Source organism: Giraffa tippelskirchi, chromosome 3 (assembly GCF_054371585.1).
Source record: "Giraffa tippelskirchi isolate mGirTip1 chromosome 3, T2T-mGirTip1v1.2.pri, whole genome shotgun sequence".
In the NCBI taxonomy this organism is placed as follows: domain Eukaryota; kingdom Metazoa; phylum Chordata; class Mammalia; order Artiodactyla; family Giraffidae; genus Giraffa; species Giraffa tippelskirchi.
The window spans coordinates 178,995,081-179,018,349 of record NC_137277.1 but is presented as its reverse complement, the minus strand read 5'-3'; the positions used below and the strand labels follow the sequence as shown (position 1 = coordinate 179,018,349).

At 41.0% G+C, this 23,269-nt stretch overlaps 2 protein-coding genes across 4 annotated transcripts in view; one reads left to right on the top strand and one right to left on the bottom strand.

The window, feature by feature from the left end:
* Positions 1–21,014, bottom strand: part of SNRNP40 (small nuclear ribonucleoprotein U5 subunit 40) — a 39,005-nt gene extending 17,991 nt beyond the window's left edge. Inside the window, exons 1-5 of the mRNA XM_081586061.1 lie at positions 20,841–21,014; positions 18,055–18,184; positions 16,598–16,691; positions 14,691–14,856; positions 1,501–1,623 (exon numbers count right to left, since the gene is read on the bottom strand). Of these exons, the coding sequence (XP_081442187.1) occupies positions 1,501–1,623; positions 14,691–14,856; positions 16,598–16,691; positions 18,055–18,184; positions 20,841–20,984 (657 nt within the window). The 5' untranslated portion in view covers positions 20,985–21,014. The remainder of the gene's footprint in view (positions 1–1,500; positions 1,624–14,690; positions 14,857–16,597; positions 16,692–18,054; positions 18,185–20,840) is intronic.
* A 237-nt stretch (positions 21,015–21,251) lies between these two features.
* ZCCHC17 (zinc finger CCHC-type containing 17) overlaps positions 21,252–23,269 on the top strand; it is a 47,695-nt gene continuing 45,677 nt past the window's right edge. For 2 of the 3 annotated variants that reach the window (XM_081586071.1, XM_081586068.1), the window contains exon 1: positions 21,252–21,305. The gene's annotated coding sequence lies outside the window, so the exon portion shown is untranslated. Of the gene's footprint in view, positions 21,312–23,269 lie in introns of all 3 variants that reach the window. The other variant, XM_081586069.1, reaches the window with a different exon arrangement.

Here is a 23,269-nt window from a genome sequence, read left to right as displayed (position 1 = left end):
CAATCCTTCGCATGAGGTGGCCAAAGTATTGGAGTTTCAGCTTCAACATCAGACCTTCCAATGAACACCCAGGATTGATCTCTTTTAGGATGGATTGATTGGATCTCCTTGCAGTCCAAGGGACTCTCAAGAGTCTTCTCCAACACCACAGTTCAAAAGCATCAATTCTTCGGCGCTCAGCTTTCTTCACCGTCCAACTCTCACATCCATACATGACCACTGGAAAAACCATAGCCTTAACTAGACGGACTTTTGTTGGCAAAGTAATGTCTCTGCTTTTAAATATGCTATCTAGGTTGGCCATAACCTTCCTTCCAAGGAGTAAGCGTCTTTTAATTTCATGGCTGCAGTCACCATCAGCAGTGATTCTGGAGCCCAAAAAAATAAAGTCTGACACTGTTCCCACTGTTTCCCCATCTATTTCCCATGAAGTGATGGGACCAGATGCCATGATCTTAGTTTTCTGAACGTTGAGCTTTAAGCCAACTTTTTCACTCTCCTCTTTCACCTTCATCAAGAGGCTCTTTAGTTCTTCTTCACTTTCTGCCATAAGGGTGGTGTCATCCGCATATCTGAGGTTATTGATATTTCTCCTGGCAATCTTGATTCCAGCTTGTGTTTCTTCCAGCCCAGCGTTTCTCATGATGTACTCTGCATAGAAGTTAAATAAGCAGGGTGACAATATACAGCCTTGACATACTCCTTTTCCTATTTGGAAACAGTCTGTTGTTCCATGTCCAGTTCTAACTGTTGCTTCCTGACCTGCATACAGGTTTCTCAAGAGACAGGTCAGATGGTCTGGTATTTCCATCTCTTTCAGAATTTTCCACAGTTTATTGTGATCCACACAGTCAAAGGCTTTGGCATAGTCAATAAAGCGGAAATAGATGTATATTGTTAACCCCTACTTACACATGATAAAACAGATGTTGAAACAAGTTAAAGAACTAGTGTGAAGTCACAAAAAACTAGAGAACTGTAGAACTGAGATTAGACTCCAAGTCAATTACTTGATAGCTTGAGCTACATTATACTATCAAGAAGTCTGTTGCCTCTTTTCTTCAACATCACTACCTTCTCACATTCTTAGGTATGGACCCCCCAAAACTTCCTTTCTACAGTTTCAAAAACAAAGACACACTGAGAGATTAGGGTACAGAATCACAAACTGATTTACTGCTATCTCAATGAAGCCAATGCAGGTTAAAAAAAAAAAAGTTTCAAATGCCGTTACTCAGGGAATGCACTCTTTATTTTTCAGAGTTCCCACACAGGGACGTCTCACTTCATATAAACTGCCTGGTCCCTGATGGGTAGGGACCATATAAGTTGTAATGCAACCCTGACTTAGAAAGTCAATAAAGAAAAGACAGAAAGAAAACAAGTTCTAATTTATCTTTCACTTAGCTGGTATAAAGTGCAAAGTTAAGAAGTTGGAAAGACTTACCTCTGTAAGTGGAGACAGGTGAAAAGTAAATAGAACATAAACATCTAAAATACCTTGATATCATTGTCTATTCCACCAGAAATAATCTGATCACTTGTATCATTGAAAGTCACAGCTAACACTTGGTAGGTGTTCTGAAATGTCTGGATGGCTGCTTTCTTGCGGATATCCCAAAGCTGAAAAAGAGGACAAGAGAATCTATAGTAACATCACTCTAAGAAACAATTGCACAGTACACCCATAAATCTAAGGACCGTGGAAGGGAAAACATCTGTAAAGGGACCTTGTTCAGAAATTTGTCTGAATATCCCATCTACATGGTGAGAACTGACTATAATTTTGCCAATGTATCTGAATGCTGGTGGAATAAATCACTTTGGTTATATTTTCAGACTTCCTTGTTAAAAGTTTGAATACATGTAGTTAATTAAATGCTCTTAGAGTGGACATCTTCACCATGTTTATTAGTTCATTTGTTCTACCCAAAGGATATCAAACCAGTTTTTCAAATTGTAGATCTTAATTCATTACTCGGCTACAACTTACATTTAAAAAACAACAACAACAACAACAAAAATATATATATATATACACACACACACATATGGAGAGGAGGGTACATCAGTGAAAATGGCAGAGTACAGAGTGCCCAAAGATTGTCCCTCTACAAAAGCAGAAAACTGGCAAAAATCTGTCAGAATCAATTGCATCAGAACTCTAGAAACTAAAGTTTACAGCAACTAGGTAAATACTTATTGAGGATAAAAACCAGCTGGGTCCTAGTAACAGGGCTTTGTAGTGCTTTAACTTACCCTGGGTCCATCCTCACTCAGCAATAGCTCTGAAAACAACAGCCTACATTCCTAGTATAGGTTCGTAAATACCCAAGGAAGAAGAATGAATCTTACTTTCAAAATATTGTGGGTTTAAATTTAAACAACAACAAAAAATTTTTTTTAAACTTTTTGGTGGCTCCCTGATAGATGAACTCAAAAGTTTTTGTTGTTCAGTCGCTAAGTCATGCCCGACTCTTTGGAACCCCGTGAAATGCAGCACACCAGGCTTCCCTGTCCTTCACTATCTCCTGGAGTTTGCTCAAACTCATGTTCATTGATTCAGTGATGCCATCCAACCATCTCATTCTCTGTCACTCCCTTCTCCTCCTGCCTTCAATCTTTTCCAGCATCAGGGTCTTTTCCAATGAGTCAGCTCTTCACATCAGGTGGCCAAAGTATTGGAGCTTCCGCATCAGTCCTTACAATGAATACTCAGGGTTGATTTCCTTTAGTATTGACTGGTTTGATCTCCTTGCTGTCCAGGGACTTTCAAGAGTCTTCTCCAGCACCACACTTCGAAAGCATCAGTTTTCAGTGCCCAGTCTTCTTTATGGTCCAGCTCTCACATACGTACATGATTACTGGAGAAATAATCGCTTTGACTATATGGACCTTTGTTGGCAAAGTGATATCTCTGCTTTTTAATACGGTGTCTAGGTTTGTCATGGTTTTTCTTCCAAGGAGCAAGCGTCTTTTAATTTCATGGCTGCAGTCACTGTCCACAGTGATTTTGGAGCCCAAGAAAATAAAACCTGCCACTGTTTGTGTTGTTTCCCCATCTATTTGCCATGAAGTGATGGGACCAGATGCCATGATCATCATTTTTTGAATGTTAAGTTTTAAGCCAGCTTTTTCAATCTCCTCATTCATCTTCAAGAGGCTCTTTAGTTCCTCTTTGTTTTCTGCCATTAGGGTGGTGTCATTTCCATATCTGAAGTTACTAATATTTCTCCTAGCAATCTTGATTCCAGCTTGTGATTTATCCAGCCTGGCATTTTCCATGATGTACTCTGCATACAAGTTAAATAAGCAGGGTGACGACAGACAGCCTTGTCGTACTCCTTTCCCAATTTTGAACCAGTCTGTTGTTCTATGTCTGTTTCTAACTGTTGCTTCTTGACCTGTATACAGGCTTCTTAGGAGGCAGGTAAGGTGATCTGCTATTCCCATCTCTTGAAGGATTTTCCAGTTTGTTGTGATTGACACAGTCAAAGGCTTTAGTGTATATAGTCAGTGAAGCAGTAGTAGATGTTTCCCTGGAATTCCTTTCCTTTCTCTATGATACAGTGGATGTTGACAGATAAGAGTCAAGGGATTAGATCTGATAGAGTGCCTGAAGAACTATGGACAGAGGTCCGTAACACTGTACAGGAGGCACTGACCAAAATCTTCCCAAAGAAAAAGAAATGCAAGAAGGCAAAGTGGTTGCTTGAAGAGTCCTTACAAATAGCTTAGAAAAGAAAGCAAGGGAGTAAGGAAAAAAGATTACCATACTGGATGTAGAGTTTCAGAGAACAGCAAGGAAAGGTAAGAAAGACTTTTTAAGGGAATAGTGCAAAGAAATAGAGCAGAACAACAGAATGCAAAAGATTTAAGATCTTTTCAAGAAAACTGGAGATACCAAGGGAACATTTCATGCAAAGATGGGCACAATAAAGGACAGAAACAGCAAGGACCTAAGAGAAGCAGAAGAGATTAAGAAGTGGCAAGAATACACAGAAAAACTTACAAAAACGCTCTTAATGACCTGGATAACCACAATGGTGTGTTTACTCATCTAGAGCCAGATATCCTGGAGTGTGAAGTCAAGTGGGCCTTAGGAAGTATTATTACGAACAAAGCTAGTGGAGGTACTTGAATTCCAGCTGAGCTATTTCAAATCCTACAAGATGATGCTGTTAAAGTGCTGCACTCAGTATGCCCGCAATTTGGAAAAGTCAGTAGTGGCCATAGGACTAGAAAAGGTCAGTTTTCATTCTAATTCCAAAGAAAGGTAATGCCAAAGAATGCTGAAACTACTGTACATTCCTAACTCAAAGAGTTTGACTTTATTTTGCCTACCTTGGAACTTTCCCAGGGCAGAGGCATTTGTCTAAAACAATTAAAGGCAAATACATGAGCCTCTGCTGGCTAGGCAATGGATAACAGTTGGGCAAATAGGAAAGGCTGGGGAATGAGACAGTGAAGAGTAAAGGCTTTGAAAAGGTTTGACATATACTTGGAACTCTAGGAGGCCACATGAATGCCCATGGCTGGACATATGCTTAGGAAAGACCTGAGAAGGCCCTAATCTCTCACCTCTTGCTGACCACAAGAGGAAGTGAAGGCTAATACAGAGTTATAAACTGTCGGGCTAAGAGGTTAAAGGAGGCCTCTACAAACCCACACAGCCAATCCACAAAGACTGGCAGAGTCCTCCCTGCCCCACCAGGTGATTAAGGATATCTCTGCTGAATCATCTGTGAACCACTAAGCTGATGAAACAGAGATTTCAATGTCTACACACGACAAAGCCAAATAGATGGGGAAACAAACAGTGGAAACAGTGACACACTTTATTTTTGGGGGCTCCAAAATCACTGCAGATGGTGACTGCAGCCATGAAGTTAAAAGACGCTTACTCCTTGGAAGGAAAGTTATGACCAACCTAGACAGCATATTAAAAAGCACAGACATTCCTTTGCCGACAAAGGTCTGTCTAATCAAAGCTCTGGTTTTTCCAGTAGTCATGTATGGATGTGAGAGTTGGACTGTGAAGAAAGCTGAACGCCGAAGAATTGATTCTTTTCAACTGTGTTGTTGCAGAAGACTTTTGAGAATCCCTTGGACTGTAAGATCAAACCAGTCCATCCTAAAGGAAATCAGTCCTGAATATTCACTGGAAGGGCTGATGTTGAAGCTGAATCTCCAATACTTTGGCCACTTGAGGCACAGAACTGACTCATTTGAAAAGACCATGATGCTGGGAAAGATTGAAGGCAGGAGGAGAAGAGAACCATAGAATATGAGATGGTTGGATGGCATCAGCGAGTCAATGGACATGAGTTTGAGTAAACTCTGCGAGTTGGTGATGGACAGGGAGGCTTGGCATGCTGCGGTTCATGGGGTCGTGTCCATGGACACGACTGAGCGACTGAACTGAACTGAATGTATGGATGTGAGAGTTGGACCATAAAGAAAGCTGAGCGCCGAAGAACTGATGCTTTTGAACTATGGTGTTGGAGAAGAATCTTGAGAATTTCTTGTACTGCAAGGAGATCAAATCAGTCAATCCTAAATGAAATCAACCCTGAATATTCACTGGAAGGACTGATGCTGAAGTTGAACCCCCACTACTTTGGCCACGTGATGTGAAGAACTGACTCATTAGAAAAGACCCTGATGCTGGGAAAGATTGAAGGTGGGAGGAGAAGGGGATGACAGAGGATGAGATGGTTAGATGGCATCACTGATTCGATGGACATAAGTCTGAGAAAGCTCCGGGAGTTGGTGATGGACAGGGAAGCCTGGCATGCTGCAGTCCATGGGGTTGCAAAGAGTTGGACACAGCTGAGTGACTGAACCGAACTGAATACAAGATAAAAAGTTTAAGAAAAGTATATGGAAGGAAAAAAAAAAAAGAGTATGGGTCATTTTACCCAGAAGAAATAGACTTTGGGGTGACTATAGTCTAAGTTTTAAAGGGTTGTCATAAAAAAAGAAATCAGCCATGGACTCATAGTAAAGGCCAGGAGCTTAAATTCAATTTTGTGGCAAACGAATAGAATATGAGTTGTCTCTGTACCAAGATACCTACTCCTTTCAATTCTCGTGGTTTAGACTGAAAAGAAGTTTCTACTTCATTCACGGAAATATGTGCTAAAAAGGTTTAGAGTTACTCAGATAAATGGTCCATAAAAGAGTGCTTCACAAAAGAAATAAAAGAGAGAAAAAAAAAAAGAGTGCTTCATTCCTCTTCTAGAGACCCAACAGCAAACCCCTGTCCATCAAACTCTCTGGCTACAGAATGAAGTCCAAACTTCTCAGCTTGGAATTTAAGGTCTCAATAATCTAGCTCCCACATATCTTACCAGACTTACTACATTCTTTGTCTCAACAAATATTCTCTACTCAGATCAAACTAATCATTGTTTATCCTAAAAGCTATGGTAGCCACTTAAAACTTGATATAAATATTTGAGAATTTTAGGTCCAACAAATAAAATTTTTTAAAAGATTTTATTTTGAAATAGTCACACTTCCCAAAGATGTTGTAAACAAGAATATTTTTTTTTGCCTAAATCATTTGACAGTTGCTGACCTAATGCCCTGAAACTGCTAAATGTTTTAGTATATTTACCATCGTTGTCCTATAAAGATGTTCTCCCATGTGATCTCAACACAACTATGGAAGAATCAAGAAACTAACACCCATACATTACTACCATCCTCAGATCTCATTCAAGTTTCACCACTTTCCCAATAGGGTCTTTTACTACAAATGATTCAGTTCAGAATACGCTGAGTTCAGATCATGTTTCTTTAGTCTCCTTTAGCCTGGAAGAGATTCTTAGACTTTCCCTGAGTTTCATGAACTTGATACCTCTCAAAATTACAGTACAAATAATGCTCCTCTGAGCTGACTGTGGCTCAGATCATGAACTCCTTATTGCCAAATTCAGACTTAAATTGAAGAAAGCAGGGAAAACCACTAGACCACTCAGGTATGACCTATATCAAATCCCTTATGATTAAACAGTGGAAGTGAGAAATAGATTTAAGGGACTAGATATGATAGACAGAGTGCCTGATGAACTATGGACGGAGGTTCGTGACATTGTACAGGAGACAGGCATCAAGACCATCCCCATGGAAAAGAAATGCAAAAAAGCAAACTGGCTGTCTGAGGACGCCTTACAAATAGCTGTGAAAAGAAGAGAAGTGAAAAACAAAGGAGAAAAGGAAAGATATTCCCATTTGAATGCAGAGTTCCAAAGAATAGCAAGGAGAGATAAGAAAGCCTTCCTCAGCGATCAATGCAAAGAAATTGAGGAAAACAACAGAATGGGAAAGACTAGAGATCTCTTCAAGAAAATTAGAGATACCAAGGGAACATTTCATGCAAAGATGGGCTCGATAAAGGACAGAAATGGTATGGACCTAACAGAAGCAGAAGATATTAAGAAGAAGTGGCAAGAATACACAGAAGAACTGTATAAAAAAGATATTCACGACCCAGATAATTACGATGGTGTGATCACTCACCTAGAGCCAGACATCCTGGAACATGAGGTCAAGTGGGCCTTAGGAAGCATCGCTGTGAACAAAGCTAGTGGAGGTGATGGAATTCCAGTTGAGCTATTTCAAATCCTCAAAGATGATGCTGTGAAAGTGCTGCACTCAATATGCCAGCAAATTTGGAAAACTCAGCAGTGGCCACAGGACTGGAAAAGGTCAGTTTTCGTTCCAATCCCAAAGAAAGGCAATGCCAAAGAATGCTCAAACTACCGCACAATTGCACTCATCTCACACGCTAGTAAAGTAATGCTCAAAATTCTCCAAGCCAGGCTTCAGGAATACATGAACCGTGAACTTCCAGATGTTCAAGCTGGTTTTAGAAAAGGCAGTGGAACCAGAGATCAAATTGTCAACATCTGCTGGATCATCAAAAAAGCAAGAAAGTTTCAGAAAAACATCTATTTCTGCTTTATTTTTTTTTCTTTTCTATTTCTGCTTTATTGACTATGCCAAAGCCTTTGACTGTGTGGATCACAATAAACTGTGGAAAATTCTGAAAGCGATGGGAATACCAGACCACCTGACCTGTCTCTTAAGAAACCTGTATGCAGGTCAGGAAGCAACAGTTAGAACTGGACGTGGAACAAGAGACTGGTTCCAAATAGGAAAAGGAGTACATAAAGGCTGTATATTGTCACCCTGCTTATTTAACTTATATGCAGAGTACATCATGAGAAACACTGGGCTGGAAGAAGCACAGGCTGGAATCAAGATTGCCATGAGAAATATCAATAACCTCAGATATGCAGATGACACCACCCTTATGGCAGAAAGTGAAGAGGAACTAAAAAGCCTCTTGATGAAAGTGAAAGAGGAGAGTGAAAAAGTTGGCTTAAAGCTCAACATTCAGAAAACTTAAGATCATGGCATCTGGTCCTATCACTTCATGGCAAATAGATGGGGAAACAGTGGAAACAGTGTCAGACTTTATTTTTTTGGGCTTCAAGATCACTGCAGATGGTGACTGCAGTCATGAAATAAAAGACGCTTACTCCTTGGAAGGAAAGTTATGACCAACCTAGACAGCATATTAAAAAGCAGAGACATTACTTTGCCAATAAAGGTCCGTCTAGTTAAGGCTATGGTTTTTCCAGTAGTCATGTATGGATGTGAGAGTTGGACAGTGAAGAAAGCTGAGCGCCGAAGAATTGATGCTTTTGAACTGTGGTGTTGGAGAAGACTCTTGAGAGTCCCTTGGACTGCAAGGAGATCTAACCAGTCCATCCTAAAGGAGATCAGTCCTGGGTGCTCATTGGAAGGACTGATGTTGAGGCTGAAACTCCAATACTTTGGCCACCTCATGCAAAGAGTTGACTGATTGGAAAAGACCCTGATGCTGGGAAGGATTGGGGGCAGGAGGAGAAGGGGACGACAGAGGATGAGATGGCTGGATGGCATCACCGACTCCATGGACAGGAGTTTGGGTAAGCTCCAAGAGTTGGTGATGGACTGAGAGGTGTGCTGCGATTCATGGGGTCGGAACGAGTTGGACACGACTAAGCAACTGAACTGAACTGAATGCTCCTCAGTTTGGGTTTGTCTGATGTTTCCTCCTTTTTAGATTCAAGTCAAGCATCACGACTATCACTGAAGTGAAGCTGCCTCTTCATTGTATCCTATTGAGTGGCTCATAATTTTCATTTGTCCCATTACTAATAACGGTCAAAAAAAAAAAATTTGGCCATACAGCTTGTAAGATTTCAGTCCCCCAAACAGGGACTGAACTCAGGCCACGACAGTGAAAGCACTGAATCCTAATCACGAGACCACCGGGGAATTCCCATAACGTTCATTTAATTTGATCAGTCGATTAAGAGATTCTTCTGGCAAGCTTTTTTGCATAAGATGTTCCAGACCCATCTTGTATTTTCCCTGCCCAGTCCTGAAAAAAGGAGCCTTTTTATTGGAAAATGGTATTCAAAGGCCAAGACCTAGACAACAAACATGCTCATTGGTTTTGGGGTGGTGGTGTTCCAAGACCCTCTAAGTGGACAGTTAAGGAACATATGCATACACACGTCCACACACACATATCTACAAACACATATATCTAATTTTTTTTCCCTACACGTGTTTATATGTTGAAATGTCATGACCTCACACTGATACTTTCAATACTGACAACACAACATGCATTTTAGTTTTCTCTTTCTATATTGGTAACTCGTTTCTCTAAGGTGATAAATCTGCCTCCCATTATACTTATTATCGTTATTTATTTGATCAGGCTTTCTGTACGTAACCCATCTCATACATCCTCTTCTAGCCTTCTTCTGAATGGATGTCCTCGTTCCTGGTTTGAATGTGATCCCCATCCTGGGCTGATTCTAAGTGAACCCTAGCCTCACCCCACGTGGGTTACCCCTCTATGTGAACCCCTTCATCACTCTGCTCTGGCTCTAATACCACTTTCCAGGCTGCCCTTCCACAGGGACTCCATCCTCAACTGAGTCTGCTCACCTCAGACTCCCTATCTAAACTGCTCCTACTGTGTGTGGGCACCTCAACCCAGTCTCTAACACCCACACTGTCTCCGCCAACAAATGTGTCTATGATCCATTGACTCTGCTATGGCACTGACTCTCCGTGCTGGGCTCCTCCCCTCTCCTCCCCTGCCAGTTCCCCACACTGGGCTATCGACCCTGTGTTGTGCAGATGCCCTCCTCACCCTAAGCAGTTTCCATCTCCCTGCACTGGATTGTCCCCATCCGGTATAGATGCTCTATTTTCACCTCGCTTGGGTTCTGACACTTCACTCTGGGCCACTTTGGCTTCTTCTCATCTCTAGACCAAACTCTTTTCCTGCTTTGGTCTACATAACGGCACTAGGACTTAATTGTTTATAAAAGGGAATAATGTAAATAATTTCACTTAATTGCTTCATTAGAAGAATGAATTGCTAAAAATAGTTTGAAAACACTGGTATGGACAATGCCCAGGATACCACTTTCAGACTGAAAAAAATACAAGTTATTGAAACCTCTGCTTTCTCTTGAGAACTCTGATAGAAAACATTACATGTTCCTTCTTAGATAAACACAAGGTATTAAACTCCTGTACTTACTAACACAGCAACAGAAAACCAACAACAAAGCATTCCAAGTTGGCAAGTAACTAAAAGGCATATGTAAAAGACTGTTCAATGAAGCAGTAATTATAAATAATGTGTGGAAATTAAAAATAATACCTTGAGTAATAAAGTTAAAATGATTATTTCAAATCATGTTTAATTAAGGGAGAAGAGAAGCAAGAAACTGAAAGAAGTAAAGGGTAGAAAAGACAAGACATATATTCCCAATGGAAGGTAGCAGAAAAAGAAAAAGCTGAGGAGAGATGGAAAGATAAACATGAAGACAGAGGTAAAGAAAAGACAAAATGAAATAAAGTAAGAAAAATGGTGAAGGAAAGGTGAAACTAAACAAGAATAAGTCCCTAGATGGTTACCATAGCAAGCCCTCAATATACAACACCTATGTTAAGACCTCTGGGAATTATTCCTAAGCCACAAACAGACTCTCTTCTTAGCCAAGCATCAGGGGTCCCCAAGTAATTGTTTATTACAAAAACTATTTAATAGAAAACATCTCAAAGCAGATAATCTAGTAGGTCAGTGTCACCACCTTTAATTATGAAAAAAAGCAAATTCATTTAAAAAAGCAACAATCAAAAGTTTAGTGTGGTTTCTCACATGTACTCCTTTGAAATCCCTTTGTTTAATCATTAATTTAAAAAAACAAAAAACCCAGAGTCAAAAATTAGTACCAAAGAAAGAATAAAGTATACAAAGCAATGTGTCCTGTGTACCCTTGAAATAAGTTACTATTTCTAGGTCTCATTTTCCTCATTTATAAAGTGAGGATGCTGGGGGAGATCAGTGGCTCCCAAAATGTCATACCTGCTATAACAGATCACTTGAGAACACATTTAACATTCTGATTCTTAAAACACAATACGAGTGATATTAGCATCCAAAAAAAAACCAAAAAAGAAAAACACTTAGGTGCAAGTCTAACAAAATATGTACATGAGTTCTATAAGGAAAACTTAAAAATGCTAATGAAATAAAAATAGAACTAAATAAATGGAGAGACATTCCATGTTCATGGGTAGGAAGACTCAATACATCAAGATGTTAGTTCTTCTCAATTTGACCTATAGATCAATCATACTGATCAATGCAATGTCAACTAAAATTCCAGCAAGTTAGTTCACGGAAATCAACAAACTGGAGTTTATTTGGAAAGGCAAAAGATCCCAATTTGCCAACACAATACTGTACAACAAAACTGGAGGACTGATCCTACCCAACTTTAGGATTTACTATAAAGCCAGTAATTAAGACAGTGCGATATTGGCGAAAGAGCTGACAAACAGATCAATGAAAGAGAATAAAAAACCTAGAAATAGACCCCGTAGTCAACTCTACTTTGACAAAGAAGCAAAGGCAATACAATGGAACAAAGGGGACATCCCTGGTGGTCCAGTGGGTGAGATTCCATGCTCCCAATGCAGGGGACTTGGGTTTGATCCCTGGTCAGGGAACTAGATCCTATATGCTGCAACTAAGAGTTTGCATGCCACAACTAAAACCCAGTTCAGCCAAATAATTAAAAAAAAAAAAAAAAAAAAGGTGGCAGAGAACAAAGATAAGTGACTTCAACAAGTGGTGCTAGAACTGTACATTCACATGTTAAAAAAAAAGCACAATCCATGAAAGAAATCATTGATAAGCTGAACTTCACTAACATTAAACATGTCTGTGAAAGACGATGTTAAGAGAATTAGAAGACAAGCCACAAACTATGAGAAATACTTGCAAAAAACACATCTGTTAAAGGACTGTTATCTAAAATAAAGTACAAAGAATTCTTAAATTCAACAACAAACAACCAGGTCCAAAACTGAGCTAAAGAACTTAACAGATACCTCAGCAAAGAAGTATACAAATGGAAAATTAGCATATGCAAAGATACTCAACACTATGGTTACCAGAAGAGGGTAAAGAAAAGGGGAACTGGAGAAGGTGGTCAAAAGGTACAATCTTCTACTTATAAGATAAAGTAAGTACTGGGATATAAAGTACAACATGATGACTATATGATATATATAGAGAAGTAGGTTAAGACAGTGTACCTTAAGACTTCTCATCAAAGAAAAACATTTTTTCCTTTTGTTGTATCTACGTAAGAAAACGGATGCTGGTCAAACCTGTAGTAACCATTTCACAATAAATGTTAAGTCAAACCATCCTGCTGCATGCCTTAAATTTATACAGTTATATATGTCAATTATTTCTCAATAGGACTGGGAAAAAAGGTATTTTATATGATATATCATTGCAGAAATGTACAGTAAAATGACAGTACTATACAACCACGCACCTATTAGAAAGGTCAAAATCTAAAACACTGAAAATACCAGATGCTGATAAGCATGGGGAAGAAAGGAATGCTCATTCAAGGCTGGTAGGAAGACAAAATGGTGTAGTCACTTCAGAAGACAGATTGGCAGTTTCTTACAAACCCCTTACTACAGAATCCAGCAATTGTGCTCCTCAGTATTTACCCAAAGGAGTTAGAAGCTTATTGTTGTCCAGTTGCTAAGTTGTATCTGACTCTGCAATGCCATGGACTGCAGCACACCAGGATTCTCTGTCCTCCACTATCTCTGGGAGTTTGCTCAAGTTCATGTCCATTGAATCAGTGATGCTATCTAGCCATAAAAGTGAGTTTAAAGCTTAGGTCCACACAAAAACCTACACAGCTGTATAGAGCAGCTTTATTCATAACTGCCAGAACTTGGAAGCAAACAAGATGACTTTCAGTAGGTGAATGGATAAACTGTGGCATATCCAACAAAGGAAAATTATTCAGTGTTAAAAAGAAATGAAGTATTAAGTTGCTGCAAGGAAAGATCCCACATGACATAGCAAAGATCCTGCATGCCACAACTATGACTCGATGCAGCCAGAGAAATTAAAAAAGAGAAAAGAAAAAACACGGAGCAATCTTAAATGGTATTACTAGATGAAAGAAATCAAAATGAAAAGACTATACACTTTATGATTCTAAGTATATGACATTCTGAAAAAGGCAAAACTATGGAGATAGTAAAAAGATCAGCAGTTGCCTGGGGTTGAGAGAAATGACTAGGCAGAATGTAAAGCATTTTTAGGGCACTGAAAATACTCTGTATGATCCAATAGTGCCAGACACATGTCATTACACATCTGTCCAAACCCATAGAATGTACAACACTAAAAGTGAACCCTCATGTAAACTATGGACTTTGGGTGACAATGAGGTGTCAACGTAGGTTCATCAACTATAAAACACATACCATTCTGGTGGGGGAAGCAATGCGTGGTGGGGGCAGTGGTTAAATGTGAAATCTCTGTACCTTCCCTTAAATTATGCGGTAAACCCAAAACTACTCTAAAAATTAAAGCCTTGGGACTTCCCTGGTGGGCCAGTGGTTAAGACTCCATGCTTCCAATGTAAGAGGCTAGGATTCAATTCCTGGTCGGGGAAGTAAGATACCACACCCACATGCTACACAGTGTGGCCAAAAAAATAAGAAGTCTTTATTAAAAAAAAAAATCCCATTCTAGACCTAGTGAACCAGAATCTGGGTATTTTAAACAGGTTCTTCAGGTTATTCTGATATGCACAAAGGCTGGAACTCACTGGGTTAAACGACCTTTAACATCCCATCCTTTGTAACTAAAACCATGTACTGACCTTTTTATACACTGACTTAAATTTCACATCCTTGTAAGACATGTATATTATTGTCACTAAAGACTGAGAAACTGAGGATCAGAAAAGTGAACCTAAGAGTCACATAATTAAGTAAGCAGCTAAGTCAAGAATCCTATTATTCTTGGATGGTGGTCTACTTTATTCCAAGTGACAATCGTTCTACATGGTTGTAATAGTCTGTAGGATTCATAAAAAAGGAAAAAAAACTCAACTGCTTATTATCTGAAACATATTTTAAAGAGTGTCTGTTTTGGGAAATGTTTGATGAAACAAAGTTGTGGAGAGAAGGGTACAGCATAGGTGGGAAGACAAGATAAGGTTCATTTTGTCACCTCAGAAACCCTCAACACAGAGACAGACAACACCCACCTTAACTGTACCGTCGTCACTGCCAGTGCAGACAAGCTGGGGGCCCCTCCTGGCTGGATAACAGGAATTCACAAAGGACGTATGCCCCTTTAGTCTTTTAACCCTCTCGCCTGTTTCACTATCCCACACTGCCACAGTTTTATCTGTGGATGCTGAGAAGAGCATACTAGAAGGCAAGAGGAAGGAAAAAAAAAAAGTGAAGACAAGGAATAGCAATCTATCTTCCTTACTTGCCAAAATGCACCCAAGTCTTCAAGATCACTAACATGTTATGCTCTGACAGTTTGGCACCTGCTGTGGGGATGTCCCACCCAATGTACCAAAATCCTAATAGTAGTCTAGACCCAGTTAAAAGGTCTACCCTAATAAATGTAAGATCTTCCCTGGTGGTTCAGATGGTAAAGCGTCTGCCTACAATGCAGGAGACCCGGGTTCAATCCCTGCGTCGAGAGGATCTCCCGGAGAAGGAAATGGCAACCCACTCCAGTATTCTTACCTGCAAAAACCCATGGACGGAGGAGCCTGATAGGCTACAGCCCATGGGGTCACAAAGGGTCAGACATGACTGAGTTACTTCACTTTCACTTTCAATAAATGTAAAAAAATTTTTCCCTTTGTCAGTCCCCATGACATATTATACATCTAATATGGCAATCTTCTCAATCTTTCCCTCCTTTGTGATATACTACATTTCACACATCCTTCCACTTGAAAATGTATAATCACTCCCTGCTGCAGAAGTAAGACAGAAAGTAGCAATTCCTGGCTCAGTAAATCTAACTCTTTCTCTAAAAATCAAAGCTTTATTTTGCCTGTGAGAATGACTTCTAAGTTATGATTGATTTTATAATGCTTTCTTTACTCAAACATGAAAACTACACACAAGGCTATGTACCTAGTTATTCAAGGAACCCTAAAATTTTTAGAGGTAAAAGCTGTAAGACAATAAATGTTTACTAAAATACCAAATGGGATAAATTAACTTTGTAGTATTACATTTTCATATTATCTAGTTATTATAAAGTTATTAAATTGTTAAAATATTTATAATAAATGTCATAATAAACAGATAACAGTTGAATAATGTTAAGGGTAAAAAACAGCAGACAAGATTGTATTGTATAAGGAGCTCTTTTTTTGACTGTGTGGCTTACGGGACCTTAGTTCCCCAACAGGATGGAACCTGGGCCATGGCAGTGAAAGCACTGAGTCCTAAACAATGGACTGCCAGGGAACTTACACAAGTAGTTCTAATACATACACAAAAATCAAACTGCTTTGAATAGGAAAAAATCTTGAGAAAAATATACTGTGATATTAACAGTGATTATCTTTGGAACGGTAAAAATGTGGGGTATTTTGTCACTTTCCTGCCCCCCCCACTTTTTTTAGTTTTCTTGAAACAGATTGTTTCATTACTTTTATAATAAAAAAATAATTAATTTCTACAGAAGAAAATTACATTTTATGTCTTAAAAAAGAAAAAATTTTCTGGCTGTTGAAATGTTAGATTGGTATTATAAATGCATACATGGAACAATGGGCTTCCCTGGTGGCTCAGACAGTAAAGAGTCCATCTGCAATGCAGGAGACCTGGGTTCAATCCCTGGGTTGGGAAGATCCCCTAGAGAAGGAACAGCTACCCACTCCAGTATTCTAGCTTGGAGAATTCCATGGACTGTATAGTCCATGTGGTTGCAGAGAGTCAGATAATATGAGTGACTTTCATATGGAACAATAAACACCTTACTTGGGGTGACAGTGATAGGATGATAAAGTGGTTGTCCAAAATGCAGTAATTTTTGATAGCACAATCTCCTAAGAGAAAACTCAGGGATGAAATATGAAAGGATGCCAAGAAGAATTAATATAAGAAGCAGTTGTCATCCACTATGCAAAATACTCACCTGCCGTCTGTGTTATAATGAAGTTCCATCACTGCTCCACTGTGTCCCTTCAATGTAGCATAGTTATCGCAGTCACCATAGACATTCCACAACACTGTGAGGGAGACAGGAGTTCTGTGAACATTACTAGGCAAAATAAAACTATTACTGGACATGGAAACAGTACTTAAGAACTCACTAGAAAAACAGTTCTGAAATTATATGCCTTTGAAACAATATTAATTCTATCAGTGATATCAATCTTCTTTACATTAGAACAAAAATAATGCAGCATTTTCACATTTCATAAAATAAAAACATTTTAGGTAATAGATATAATTTTTTAAATCTTAATTTTTCTCCCATACTTTAAAAAAGTTGGCACTCACAGCTAGTTATCTATGAGTAGAAGCAGACTGCAAAATGATGGTACTTACGGGAAACTCTGGAAGCTGCAACTGACTTGAAGGTCACGTGGCAATGACTTTATACTACATTTACTTAGTGCACATGTACTAAATACCTATTCCAAGTGCTGGGTAAAATAAGGTAAATGAATAGAGACAGTTCCAATTCTTAGGGAGCTTGGTCCAACATAGAGTGAAGTTTGATGAGTATAATTAAGGAACACTATATACATAATAAGCTACTTAAGAGTTATTTTCCTGTTGATAAAACTGCTTCTAGTTTGTTTGACGAAATTAAGTATATCAGTAGTTAAAGTATGCTCAGCTAGGATCCCTAAGCCTTCCAGAGACTTGCCCACCAGTAAGTTTAAGGAAGACAGAACTAGAAACTGAAATCAAAAACATGTATCATTCACCCTAAGGCACAGTTAAAAGAAAGGAGTCAAAGGACCCATTTCATCTCACAACGTGGCAAATGATGCCGGAGGAAAAAGCGTCAGATGCTTCTGTTATCTTCTCTTTTGCTTTTTCTCATGATTTCTTCAATATGATTTCTACTTATTTTCCCTAAATGGGTGTTCCTGACTAGAAGCTGAGAGTCTGGTAGCAGATCCAAATAAGAGACAAGTACATTATCCAAGCGAGTTGCCATGTTAGGATTTCCTCATTCCTTCCTGAATGCTAAGATTCTGAAGCTATGGATCAAGAGAGCTTCATATCTTTGGGGAAAAAGTTCTCTCTCTCCTCCTTACTCTCATTAGCCTTAAAGTATAGATCTTAAAGTTAAGGCTTGCTAAATCGGCTCGAGATTTGCCTCCATGAAGAGGAAATTCCCAAACTAGAGCAACTCACTTTCCAGCAGGTGATATAGCTCCTACTGTATTTACCACATGGACCCTAAGTTCTACACCCAAAATCATTCAGTATTTTCATGACTCTATTTTAGCATATAAGCCACACAGTTTGTTATGTGACCAATTTAGACTGATATCTTTTCTGGACTGAAAGTTTTAAAAAATTATTAGTATTTTGCAGAGAGAAATTACTCCAGATTCAAAAATTATGCCTTACATATCAGTCGGTCAAATCCTGCAGATGCTAAGGTGGATCCATTGGGGTGAAACTTGCAGCAATACACTTCCCCTTCATGTCCTGAGAGAAGCATGATTGGGGCTTGAAGGGAGGAACATCTTGGAGGACCCTGAACAAATGAGAGAAATACAGGGTAGTCATTACATACAAAGGAGACTGAAAAGTTGGGGGATGGGGAGTACAAAGAAAAGACAATGGAAACAATGATGGAGTGTATTTCTCCTGATTTAGAGGATAGCAACTCTTCTCATGTAACTTATGCCTCCAATTTGATATTCTGCTGCTGAAGTTTCCAGTGTCTGTTATACTAACTCTCCTCCTTCACTTGCTCTCGTCCCATAGCCAACTTTTAGCTGCTCAAACATGTTGAACTTATTTCTACCTCAGGCCCCCCACAGGAGGCCCCTTCCCCGAGATCTTTCTCTGTGTGGTTCCTTTCCAATGCTTTCTCTCCAGAAAGTCTTTCCAGGAACACTCAAGCCCAAGCAGCACCCTACCTCTCCTTTGCATTGATCAACACTACTGTTTTCCCTTAAAGAACTTATCACTATCTGAAATTACGTTCCTTATGTATTTGTTTACAATTTGTCTCCCCTGCTCTGCCATGAGAAAAGCTCTGTAGTCCAAGAACCTTACCAGTGTAACATTACACTGTTTTCCCAGTCTCTAGTTCGTTTAATGCATGAATGATTGAACTAAGGTTTTCAACAACCCTGCAGGGTATAGGTTATTGAAGAAAGTAGTTTTGATTATGGTCTTGGACATTAAGACCAGTCGCAGTCGTGGGCAATTCAAAGAAACCTGGGCTGATATTCTTGTCAGACAGAAGTACACTATTAATAATCCGCAAATGTCCTTAGCAGTTTCCAGCTTACTCATTTACTCAAGAAATACTGTGTCAGGTACTGTCTCAGGCACTTAGGAAACAATATTGAACAAAATAAAAAAATGAACCTTGTGTTTTAGTGGGAAGGACAGAAAGGAGGGAGGGTGAGCAGAAACAAGTAAAACATATAGACGGCGGCATGTATCATGGAGAAAAACAAAGCAGCAATGTGGGTGAGCACAGGGTATGGGAATTTAAAATGGGCTGGTCAGGAAAGTGTAAAAGTGTTATCTGAGCAGAGATTGGGAAGAGCTGAGTGTGTAAACCATGTGAACATTTGGAAGAAGAGTATTTCAGTAGAGAGCACAGCAAATGCAAAGACTTTGTAGCAGAAGCATGGAAGCCAGTGTGACTGGAGAAAGGTGAGCAATGGAAAATTGGTAGATCAGAGAGGTCAAGTGAAAGTGGGCAAAAGATTGCCATGATTTCAGTTTTACTCTGACTGACGTGAAAAACCATGGAAAGTTTTCAGCAGGGGGTAATATGATCTTATGTTTAGAAGGATTCCTCTGGCTACTGGATTGAGAATAGATTGAGCATCCATAAACAGAAACAGGAATACCAATAGGATACTACAGCAATAATGCCAGAAGAGATAATAATGGCTTAAACCAGGAGCTAGTGATGGAGGTGGTAGAAAGTGTTAGTCACTCAGTCATGCCCAACTCTTTGTGACCCCATGAACTGTAGCCCACCAGGCTCCACTGTCCATGAGATTTCCCAGGCAAGAAAAAAGGAGTGGTTTGCCATTTCCTTCTCCAGGTATCTTCCCACCCAGGGACTGAACCTGGGTCTCCCCCATTGCAGACAGATTCTTTACTGTCTGAGCCACCACGGAAGCCGAGAGGTGGCAGAAGTGGTAGCATGGCTGGATATATTGAGGTTGGTGCCAAGATTTGCTGACCAGCTGGTTGAGGAGTTGTGGGGGGAAGGAAGACATATTTCCTCAGCTGAGCCTAACAGGATAGAGGGAGAGGTGTGATCACCACCTCAATTTTACAAGAAATGTAGTTAAGAGCATGGATTCTGAGTTTAAAAGCTGTTCCTGGCGGTTTGGTCACTAAGTCATGTCTGACTCTTGTGACCCCATGAACTATAGCCTACCAGCCTCCTCTGTCCATGGGATTCTCCAGGCAAGAATACTGGAGTAGTTTGCCATTTCCTTCTCCAGGGATCTTCCTGACCCAGGTATCAAACCCAGGTCTCCCACATTGCAGGGAGATTCTTTATCTCTCTATGAGGGAAGCCCTATCACTTACTATATAACTTTGTTTACCCGTCTACAAAATAGGATAATAATATTTCCTAACGCTTAGGAAGTTACCGAGATTAATGGAGTTTTCATTTACATAGCACAAGGGCTCAATGGATGGTAACTATCCTTTGGTTATTACTAATACCAGTGCAGAGAAACACAGGGAAAAGCAACTGTCGCAAGTCCCCAAAACGAGCCAGCGGCATTCATTTCCTCCCTTCCCTCGTTCGTTCATTCATTCATTCATTCATTCATTCACCCATCCATCCATCCAATCTTCCAAGTTTTCTGAACGTTTATCGTTTATTCTACGCTGGATCCCTGGAACATTTAAGAAGTCAAAACCCTGGTCCCGGTTTTGAGCTCAAGATCCCTAACTCTTAATTCTAACACCTCCTCACGGGGCGGTCAAGACGCTGAAAAGAAGCGTCAAATGGAGAAACGCAGGGACAATCGCAGGGTGTACGTCGCTTTTACTGTGTTTTTCTGCTTTAACTCCAAGGAGAGAGAATCCCGCTCCGCCCGGGAGTGCGGGTTAAGGGCCGCGCAGGATCACCAGGTGCGAGCTCTGAGGAGAGAGGAAGACGAGCTGAGGGCCGAAGGCCGCCTGCTCCTTATACTCACCGCTTGCAGCAAAGCTCCCGGCGCTGCCTGCTGCTGCCCGGCTCCAGGGCCCGATCCTGCCGCTCCCAACAGTAATTCATGTCGCTGCCGCTTGACTGGCACCAGTGGCAAATCTGGGCCCTTACGCTTCTGCTGTTCTATCATGGCGGCAGCCGCTCTCCCTAGGCCGCCACTGACCGCGCCGACACCCTCAGGCACCTCACGATTGGCTCGGACTTAGTCTTTCCCGTAGAACTTCCGGCCGATAGAACCCAATCGACTTCCAATATACCTCTCAGCACCGCCCCCTGAGAAGTTTCCTGTTATTGGTCAGTTCGTTCTGACATCACTAGAGTACGAATTCAGGATTGGTGGATGGAGCTGGAGTCCCGCCTAAGCGCGCTGTGTCTTGTGGGTGGAAGCTCACTGACTGGGTTTTGGTGTTTCGCGCAATGCTGCGAGGGGAAGACGAGAAGCTGACAACGAGTAAGTGTAAGGAAGGTCGGGAGGCGGGTGGCTGTAGGTCCTGGAGGCGGCGCCTCCGTTGTGTGATCTGAGGCTGGCTCTTCTCAGCTGCAGGTTTGATTGCAAGGGGCAGAGGGAGGCCCCGAGTTCCTAGCTCTGGTGTGTAGTAGCCTGGGTTCCAAGCCTAAGAGACGCGGGTTCGATCCCTGGGTGGGGAAGATCCTCTGGGGGAGTGCATGGCAACCCACTCCAGTGTTTTTGCCTGGAGAATCCCACGGACAGAGGAGTCTGGCTGGCTACAATCCACGGCGTCGCAGAGTCGGACACGACTGAAGCGACTTAGCACATAGCCTGGGTTCCTTTTCTAGCCTGGAGCAGAGTTTTGGAAGCCTCTGCACCAGCCTGGGGCCCTCCATGGCTGACTTCTTCAACAGTGCCTTCCGTGCAGAGCCCTGGGCCAGGCTCTACTAGGGAGAAAAGGCCCATCTCCTAGCCTCCACCGGGGTCCTCTCTGACTGAAGAGGCGGACTTACCACTGCCATGATTCCGCAGCCTTTACTAGCGCCTCATCAGTGCCCCTGAGAAAGATAGAGATGAAGGAAATGTCCGACTCTTGGCCTCCAGAGTACAGATTTGTTGAAAAATTCGAACTCAGACCTGTGAACTAGGCCTTCTTCTCAGTCGTCCAACTAATATTTATAATGCAGGGCACCGGGGAGACATTGTGAACCAAACACGGTCCCTGACTTCAGAGCTTTAAGTCTGGGGTTGGGGGGAAATAGATGCTCACCAGTGATCTCACTAGGAAATGCGAAGTAGGAAGTGTGTGCTACCTAGGAGAGGTACATGGTGTTACAAATGCCTGAATAAACAGGAAGGCTTCTCTGAGGAAAATATGCCTGAACTGATAGCCTCAGGGAAGAATTATAATTAATTGAGTGAATCAAGGAAGGCAGAATGTTGGATCTAGAACAGCATGTGCAGAAGTCCTGTGGCAAATGCGAGGAAAATGACTATAAGGCACAAAGAGGCCATTGTGGCCAGGACAGAGAATGAAGGGGAGTGCGGTACAAGATGAAGCTGGAGGTGGGTAGAGGCCAGCCAGACTTTGTAGCTTTTACTTGAAGATTAATGGGCAATCACAGGGTTGTTTTTTTTTTTTGCTGGGTGGAGGGAGTGGTGGGGTGGCATGGGGAAGGCAGCTTGATGCCTCAGGCTTAGTAGTATGAATATACTGGAGGGGAGATAGATGGAGATAGACCCCTTGGTTGAGAGTTGCTGGCAGTGAAGACTGAGATATTGGTGGAACTGAGAGCCAGAGATTTCCTGGACTCCTTTGCACCTAAGATGAGAATTGAATTTAGAAGTGAGAGGAGGAGGGTGAAATCTGCCCCGTTTTGCTGGCAAATAAAGCAGAGGCTTTTTGGTTTTGTGAGTTTCTGTAGTGAGAGCCATAACTTTCTTATCATGGTGAAAACTGTTGTTTTGTGGGTTAGGAGTTGTTCCTGGGAAGTTCTGCCAATACTTCTCATAGCCCTTCCAGTAATTTTGTAAGCCACATAATACCTGGCAGTAAATCCCTTTCTGCTTAACCTAGTGAGGATGGGTTCTGATATCTGGTGCACTCCATCAGGGTAGAGGTGCTGCTGGTTAGGTGAGTTATAGGACAGTTAAAGGGAAGTTAGGCTGTTGCTTGAATGATGGACTATAGAATCTAAGCTGGACAAGGAGGAAACTGAAGAAAAAGAAGACTGATAGATTGGAAGAAAATAGAGGTCATTAGATCCTGGTTTCTTAGGAGGTTGGCTTCCTAAGTGGCTTAGCGGTAAAGATTCTACCTGCCAATGTAGGAGATGCAGGTTCGATCCCTGGGTTGGGAAGATCCCCTTGAAGGAGGAAATGGCAACCCACTTTGGACTGTATAATCCATGGAATTGCAAAGAGTCGGACACGACTGAGTGACTTTCACTTTCAGTATTCTGACT